Source organism: Microtus oregoni, unplaced genomic scaffold (assembly GCF_018167655.1).
Source record: "Microtus oregoni isolate MIOR12 unplaced genomic scaffold, Mior012 000060F_ref0000265, whole genome shotgun sequence".
Taxonomy (NCBI): Eukaryota; Metazoa; Chordata; class Mammalia; order Rodentia; family Cricetidae; genus Microtus; species Microtus oregoni.
The window spans coordinates 5,039,399-5,048,375 of record NW_024543870.1 but is presented as its reverse complement, the minus strand read 5'-3'; the positions used below and the strand labels follow the sequence as shown (position 1 = coordinate 5,048,375).

The 8,977-nt window shown below is 45.4% G+C and overlaps 1 protein-coding gene across 2 annotated transcripts in view; it reads left to right on the top strand.

Moving 5' to 3' along the window:
- The first annotated feature begins 407 nt into the window (after positions 1-407).
- Positions 408-8,977, top strand: part of Ccdc141 (coiled-coil domain containing 141) — a 147,812-nt gene continuing 139,242 nt past the window's right edge. For both annotated transcript variants that reach the window (XM_041639829.1, XM_041639830.1), the window contains exons 1-2: positions 408-629; positions 2,486-2,608. In XM_041639829.1, coding sequence (XP_041495763.1) covers positions 528-629; positions 2,486-2,608 — 225 coding nt within the window. In that variant the 5' untranslated portion in view covers positions 408-527. The remainder of the gene's footprint in view (positions 630-2,485; positions 2,609-8,977) is intronic.

Below are 8,977 nucleotides of genomic sequence, written 5' to 3'. Positions count from 1 at the left end.
CCCCCCAACAAAAAGGATCATTTTTGGAAGTTTTCTTTATATGAATTAGACTTGAAAAGATTGATATTCAGGTCACCAACTTTCTGGTTTCAAAGTCCACGGTTAACAACTGTTTAGTTTCAATGGCTAAACTAATTCGGGCTGTCAGGATGTATTTTTTTTTTCCATTAGCTATCGGACATCAGCTGATAGGCAGAGAGCTCAAGGCTGTCCCTCGAGTTTCAGATAATGGCAAAAATAACAGGCACTTACTGTTACCATACTAGGGGTGTGGCTGGCTCCTCTCTCTCTCTCTCTCTCTCTCTCTCTCTCTCTCTCTCTCCCCCCTACTCCCCCTCCCTCTCGATAAGCTCAATGGGGCTGTCTATTTTTAACTTCCTGTTCTTTCCTTTTGGCTGGGCAATCAGTGTGAGCCGAGAGCATTCCCCGAATGAGTCCGGTAGCCGTGTGGATGCCTTCTAACATGACCAACAGACACGCATCCCTATCAACGGTGCCCCGGGTTTAAATCTTCCTTCTAAAGTGCCATGTCCTGCAAAGAAAGTCCCCATGCGGGTGTTTCCACCACCACCATCAGCTCTGTAGCTGTGCAAGCTGGGAACTCCAAAATCGTGATAGCCCTTGTCAAGGTAAGTGCACAGCTTTCTTTTCTCTGTGTGGCTGTGGCCGGGGGGGGGGGGGGGGGGGGGGGGCTCTTTGTGTGTGCTGAGAGTCCTAAAAGATAATGCACATGTTCACAGGACACAGCACAGAACAGATACTAAATAATAAGTGATTTCAATCACGTAAACCAGTGTCAGAGGACTGGCAAGTTTCAACAAGTTGCCAGTTTGCTTTTCAGCGTACTAAGTATCTACAACGACTTAAAACAAACTTTATGGTGTACTTTCAGTTTGGCCCTTAAAGGCAAGGCACATGTCACACAGGCTCTGGAACTTCAGGTGAAGAGTCGGGTGGGCCAGGGCAGTGTGTTATTTTTGCGTGGATGTGATGGAGGGGACAGGTCAGAGGGGGGCACTGCCTTGGCAGGACAGAGAAATGGAAACACTAAGAGGCTCTTACCAGTGCCTCCCAGAACTGTTCCCACTGGTACAGGCAGCCTTAAATACTTCTCCACTGTAGGGTGATGGAGACCCTGCCACAGGCTGTATATCAAACTGACTCTTGAGATCAGGAACATGCAGCCACTTGGGGCTTAACTCTATGTTTTGTGTTTAGCTGTTTGCAAGATAGCCACACATCTTTGGGGTGTGGAAGACTTCTATCATTTTGTCCCCTTTGACTGAAATCATGCAAGAGCCTCTGAAATATAAGTTTGCTCTTTAGACAATTTGCCACCTAAAGAATTCATGTTTAATGGATGCTAACCTGGCCAAAAAGGGGAGAAAAACTGGCGACAAGGCCCATTTAATTTAATTGCTGCAAATTTTATAGTAGTATGAAAAATTTGTAGGAGGAAAACAAAATTTGATGTTGAGCAGTGGAATGCAGGGTTCTGCTTAAGGCCAAATTCCCAGTGCTGGGAGCTTCCTGCACAAAATGCAAGACCTCAGGGACTCCCCACTCTCTTCTCTGCAGAGGTGTGACTTCTCTCTGCAGAGGTGTGACTCCCCACCCTCTCTTTTACAGAGTGACTCCCCTCCCTCTCCTCTGCAGAGGTGTGACTCCCCACCCTCTCCTCTGCAGAGGTGTGACTCCCTGCCCTCTCCTCTACAGAGGTGTGGGTGGGAATGCCAGGGCATCAAAGCTGTACCAATGAAAACTGATTGATTGCACACGATTTAATGATGCTTTGGGCAACTCACAGATTCCAGCAGGGAGGAACAGGAAACAAATCTATGATGTTTTTTCTAAGTCAACATCACTTTTCCTCAAGCTTAAGACACTCTTTGAGTAAAGGAGTCATGGTATTTAGGGAATAACCTGCAGGGTAGTCAGAGGTACAAAGAATACAAACTTTATAAATTGTATGGGAAAGTCTTTTTACCCAGCTTCTGTCTCTCAGAATGGCCATTCATGGTCCTCTCTCCGGCTCCCTTACCCTACAGCCATCTCCAAATGAAATGAGCTTTAGCCTCTTCAGGGAGCAAAGACCGTGTTGACGGAGGAGAAATGCTGAGGCCGGTGAAGGTCCTACCTCACTTTGCCTGCCTGAAGTGTCACTAATTGTCAACTGTCGAGAGTTGCTTTGTGTGAATGTATTCAGTGGCGGAGAGATGGTGAAGAGGACATCATCTAAGGCACACATTTCTCACTCGAGAACTTGAGGAATTCAGACCCACACTCCCTGAGAGAATTTGTTCTAAAAGTGAAAGAAGACAGAGCATGGGCTTGTGTTAGAGCTATTGTGTCCAACGTGTTAGCCCATGTCTGTGGGAGGAGGAAATATGCTTGGTGTAACTAGAAATTAAAATTTTAAAAAATGGAAAAAGGAGAAGGGCAAGAAAGGATAAACATCCATTTCACTTTTTTAATTTTATTTTAGTGTGGTGAATGGGTACAACTCCAGCTGACTGAGTCACAGCCCAATCTTCTAGAAATAGGGAGCAGTCAAGATGAAACCAAGAAACTGCTTCGTGACCATGAGCTTCTCCTGGCTAAGCTTAAGGTAAGAGTCTCGGGTGTGAAGCAAAGGTAACCAAACCTACACAGGAAGGTGATGCCAAGCCTCACCTTGCTCCGGATCCCACTGCTGTGACCGGCTTCGATGGTTTTAATCCAATGCTGATAGATAATGGCAAGGACGCTGCTGTTGCTAAGGATCGGCATAGGCACAGGGAAGAGGCAACAAGGGCTGGAAAAAAACAGCTCAGTTGGTCCAGTGGTTGCTTTGCAAACATGAGGGCCTGGGTGGGATCCCTGGAGCTCATGGAAAAATTCCCGGCATGGTAGCACAGGAAATGGGAGGATCCCCAAAGTTTGCTGATCAGCCAGCCCAGCCCAATTGGTAAACTACTTGCCATTGGGAGATGCTGTCTCAAAAGAGGTGGGAGGTGCTCCTGATGATGGCACCTGTGTTGTTCCCTGGCCTCCGCAAGAACACACGCATAGACAGGCAGGCAGACATTTACAACAAAATAAAAAACAAGTTATATTTTTTTTTAACTTGTCCTGATGTAATAGAAAATTGAGAGGGACAGTATTTTCACTGTGAAGAATTTAGTGATATCCCCTACATTAACTGCCTCAATGAAAACAAATTCCTACCTTAGTATTCATTGCATTAAGTTCCCCGTATACATCAGAGCTTTCTGTTACTAATGTAACTTTCTGGTAAGAATCATTTAGAGAAATCATAAAAAAAAAAAACCCACTTGATTTTATGCTTAGTATTAGGAGTTCTTGAAACCAGATGACATAGTTAATAAAATCAGACCCGACACATTGTAGTTAGTGAAGAATATAAAAATTAACACTGATCTGAGATTGCCAAGTCAGGGCAATAATTTGTGAAGTTCAGTGCAAAATGAAAACGTGCAGCCCCTCGTTCAAAAAGCTCACCCTGTGGTTTTCATTCTGTGTAACATCTGGCTGCCTTGGGTGGTAGCAGGCACAGGGGTGAGGGCAGCCCCACAACACTCTAAACTCAGGCAGCGTATGTACAAGGAGCCAACTCCATGAGAGAGAGAGAGAGAGTAGACAGAGAGTAGATGGCGCCCCTTCTCTGGATGGCAGACGTCATGTACCACGAGGTTCCAGATCTCGGCGTTTCCTTCATGATCTGGGGGAGCTCTTAGAGGACCCACACTGAAAGAGAAACATCCATAACATTGCCATGGCAACGACAGGCAGAGCGGTGGGATCCCACGCTGGCCTCCTCTGAACTGGGCAGTATGATGCAGCCACTCTGCATCGTGAGCCTCACAGGCAAGCGAATAGATGCCTTTGTGAGGATCAAAGAGGCTTGGTGAAGGCTCTGAGTGCTGAGATGGTCAGGATGTTCTGTGACGTTAGACTGGCTTTTTCGTGTCTCTAGGGCCGCAGCACACACTTGGTGTCTAATTCAGAGGCAGGTCTAACCTGCGTCTAGTTTACAGACTAGGAAAAAACTGACTGAGAGGGCGAGGGACAAGTCAGTCCTGAAGAAGACAGCCTTGAAACGCTGATGCTCACTCCCTTGTGTGACAGCCCCTTGCTCTGGTGTCTGGGATCTGAGTTGTCACTGAAGGTAGCAAGCCCTGGCCATCAGGAAGTCTTGTGTGTATTGAAAAGCAACATCCCCGAAACAAAGCGCCATTGTGATGGGAAAGAACGCTGGACCAGGAACCCAAAGACCTGGCTTTTCCTTATGTCCCAGTCTAATGTAACTCAGCAGACAATTCAAAGTCTTCCTGTTGCCAAAGAAACCCTTCAACACATTCTTGAACCTATTGCTCTGTGAACCACAGAAACCAAATACTGTTCCCGGGCCACTCCTGAGATTTGCTTTCTTGTGGTCTGTGGGTCCCCCCTCTCCTTTCTATGCACCTGTCAACTTTTGTGGGAGCTGATCTGGACCTAAAACCACATTCCTTTCTCAGTTCCCACTAACTCACACTGCCTGGTATTTTCTGCTCTCTGATGAATCACAGACGGTGGCTCTCAGCAGATGGGGCCTCTGTGGCTGTGGGCTTTTCTTCTCGCATATCTTTGAGAAAACACTAGAAGGCACTGTTTCTCAGGTGGAACAATGTGGCCCTCCCCAGCTCCATGCTCTTACTTCTGTATCTGAGTCTATCCTGGGGCTCTGCTGGAAAAGGGGCTTCCGTTTAACAGGCTCTATCTGCTTACAAGACACTTAGGGCTCTGGATTCTAAATGTCTGGTTCTTTTAAGCCAGACTTCAGGCTGTCATAAGCTATTTAAGTCTTCTGGACTTCAGGCTTTTTTATCTGCATGGTAAAGAGAGAGGAGATCAGAGACTCAGGTCCGCTGGATTTTACCGTTGTGTGCCACGGAACTGGGAGTCATTTTCAACCTCCCTGCAAATGGATCTAAAACACAGGCTCGTGGGTGAAAACACACCCTGGCTTCACCTACGCTTCTAGTCACAGCCTCTGGATCTATCCAGCCCCATCTCATAGCCTTCCTTAACCTTCTGTTGTCTGCTATTAACCTAATCAGCTCGGCCCCCAAGGGGTTTAATTATCAGGTCTGTCCTTCAAACTGTACTGGGATTTAAAATTTTTATTTAATGTTTGTATAAAAGAGATGGGGGTGGGGAGTAATCAAGGAATTTGGAGTCTGTCTCAAATGTGCCAACTTAGAAATAATGGTAATTGAATCTCTCAACAGGATCCCAACTAATTTGCCACTTCCTTCCCTATCAGGGTTGTCACAACTTAACCTGGGGCAGAAAATTGTTGGTCTCAAGTTAATTGTAATATGAGGTTTTCAAAGGAAAAGGATGTTGGTAGTTTAGGAAGCCAATCATATTTAATATCTAGTGTTCATTCTAGGCCTTTCTCAGTGTATAGAACCCTGTGGTGTGTTCCAATTAGAGAGAAAAATATTCTGGAAGGGGGTTCTTGGAGTCAAAAGTGGACGACTTTCTGGTTGATTGTGATACTCGCCCTTGCTAGGATAAGGGTATATGTTTGGAGAAGTAAGGTAATAACAGTTACCTTCACTGGCAGAAACAAAATCTGAGAAGACAAATGTAATGCCATCCAGAAGTACGTGCTGTCTTTAAGGGAGAAAGTGGCCTGATTATTATGCTAATGATGAATAGATCAGACTAATGTGAACGAACATTTAATACGAAAGCCATTTTGTGCCTTCCCCTGAACAAATCTCCAACCCTCAAAATGAAGAATAAGGGGGAAATGCTGGGAACACATGGTTTTCCTAAGTGTTCCTAATGCTGGCGATGTCTGTGCCCCTAGGGATTTGATTTCGCCTTCAGCTATGTACTTATCCATCCCACTAGAGCATCCAGAGGGAAAAAATCATTCCAGTTTCAATGGTGAAAACAATCATGTGGAAATAGGTTTAAGTCCCAGAGGCTTCTGGGTTCCCACACTGTGCTAACTTCTTTCCAATGAGAAAGAAGAGACCCAGGAAGGAGGAAGGGAGGACTTCACCCAGGCCAAGACCTGCCTGCGGCTGCCCTTGACTGTGTGCCCCCAGGTAGGCACAGAGTAGTTGGAGACAGAAATAAAGACGTGGAGGAATCTTTGAGATGCTGCTTATGGTGTTTCTGTCCTCAGAGTCTGTCTTTTAACTGCATCTCTAGCGACCAAAGGAGTTGGCTATGTGCCAAGATACCCTTGGGCATTCGCCCCTGGTTACTGGCATGTGACATTAGCCTTCACGGACCTACTTTACCTCTTACTTGACTCTCTGAAGTCTAGTGGTTTCCTGCTTCAGATGCCATGTCTGACCCAGTGTGGCTAATGTTTATCCTATTTCTGATGACTGACTTAGAGACAGGCATGCTGTGTGTAGAACGTATGAATAGTAATGTCAAAATTCTCACATCAAAATTTGTCATAAACAAGGGAAAGTGTGAATGATTTCAATTAAGCTGCAGTATTTGCTCAAAATGCATTTAAAATCATGTTTTATGTATCAAAATATAAGTACCATAAAGTTTACTGTCTTAGCCACTTATCTGTGTACAATTCAGCAGCACTGATTACATTCACATCATATAACCATCAACTGTGTATGTTTTTAAAAAATTAATCACACCAAACAGAAACTCTATAGTTCCTAAGAACTCCCATTATTATCTCTACTTACAGTGTTGTCTGCTTTTCTCTATATATTTGCCTGCTCTAGACCCCACATATAAATGGAATAATATATTTGACTTTTTAATGCCCTGCTTGTTTTCTTATATAGTATTTGTTTGTATTTTGTACAAGAATCTCACTTTTTGAATAATGGATAACAAAGAATGAATGTATGATAACACAAATTGTAATGGTTGCATATCCCTTATCTGAAATGCTTGGACCAGAAATATTACAGCTTTTCAATTTTTTGAATTTTGGAATATTTGTATATGTACAATAAGATATCTTGAGCATTGAACCCTAGTAAATATACAAAATCCATTTATTTCAGATACACCTTATACATAGAGAATAAAGATAAGTTTGTTGTTTTCATTATGCCTGCATTTTGACAGTAGCCTATGGCCTGAGTTCAGGTATGGAATTTTCCATCCATTGTGACATGGTTGTGTGCACAGGTTTTAGATTCTGGAATAGTGTGTGTACTGCTTGGTTTTGTTGTCAACTTGACACAAACTAGAATCATCTGGAAAGAGAGAAGTTCAACCAGGAAACCGCCTCAATCACAATGACACGTAGGCACGTCTGTGGGCCTTTGTCTTGATTAATGACTGACATGGAAGGGCCTAGCATGTGGGCGGGGCCCTTTCCTGGGAAGGTGGTTCTTGGACTCTAAGAAAAGCAGGATGAGCAAACCACGAAGAGCCAGTTGGTAAGAGGAGCCAGTTGCTAAGCAAGGCTTCTCTGTGGTCTCTCAATTACTTCATGCCTCCAGCTCGTGCCTTGATTACTTGCCATGGCTTCCTTCAATTGCAGACGGTGACCAATAAGCCAAATAAACCTTTCCTCCCCAAAGCTGCTTAATGGTGTTTATCACAGTGACAGAAAGCAAACTAGTACTCTGTGTATGTGTGTGTGTGCGCGCACGCACATGCGCGTGTGTGGGTGAGTGCATGCATGTGTGCGTGCGTGCGTGTATGTGCGCGCACCTGTGTGTGTATACTCATACATTCTGCGTGCACGTGGAAGCCCGAGGTTGAGATCAAGCGTCTTCTGCCAGTGCTCTCTGTGTTAGTTTTCAAACAGGGTCTCTCACTCGCCCGGGAGCTCAGATTTGCCAAGGATGATGGGCCAGTGAGTCTAGGGGCCCACCTGTGTCTGCCTCCTGGCACTGGAGGTACAAACATGGGTCACTGTGCTTGGCTTTCATACGGGTCCTGGAGCTTTGGACTCAGATCTTCAAGCAGGCACTTCGCTCACTGAGCTCCTCCTCGAACCCCAAGTTTTGGAGTACTTTTGATTTCAGATTTTTGGATGAAAGATGCTCAGCTTGGAGAGCATTTTGTTCAGTCACCTGTCTCTGGGCGCTTGGATTGTTTCCACTCTGGCTTTTGTAAATTGTGCTGCTATCAAGACTGGCACGGAAGTATCTGCGTGGACATCTAACTCTAGATCTTTCTGGTCCACGTGATGCAGCGCAGTTACTGGATTTTTTGGCATTTCCACGCTTAGTTTTTTGAGGAAGCACTAAAATATTTCCCTGGTAGGAAATAGTAAGTTTGGGTGGCGCAATGGTTTTCAATGTCAGCTTGCCACAACGCAGAACGACCTGAGCAGCGAACCAAACCTCAAGGATTGTCTCCATCAGGTGGGTGTGTGGGGGTGGGGGGTGTTTGTGGGGCACTGCCTTGATTGCCTTAATCAATGTGGATGTAGGAAGGCCCACCTTAAATGTGGATGGTGTCTCCTAGTAGCCCAGATAAAAAGACATGTAAGTAAGAAGAGTGTTTGCTTTTGGTTCGGTTGACTTTACCTCTCATTTAATCCATGTACCCTGTCGCTGCTGTTTCTACTTCCTTGGCTAGTGTTAGAACCAGCCTTCCCAGGAGTTCACCAGTCCTAGTCTTCTGCCAAAGTTCCTGGATCATGGCTGGTCCCCTATCCAGTCTGGAATCCTGAAAAGCAGCTTCTAAGGTTAGGAAAACTTCCCTCCATCTTTCTACCTCATGTTCTAGCAGAAGTGAGGATAATGTGTGGCCTGACTGGAGAGACTGGGAGCGAGGAGTGGCCACCATTGGGGAATGAAGGGTTCTTTGTGGTGCCCTCTGTGGACTGCAAGCTCTCTCCTCTCTCTGCTTCTGCTGAGCGAGCCAGATATCCCCACCTGGTAGATGCAGACCACAGTTCTCTCCGTGACAGCCATGTCCCCAAATCTAGTTCTTCTTTCAGGCAGGCACCAAGGTGGGGACCAGATTCTGG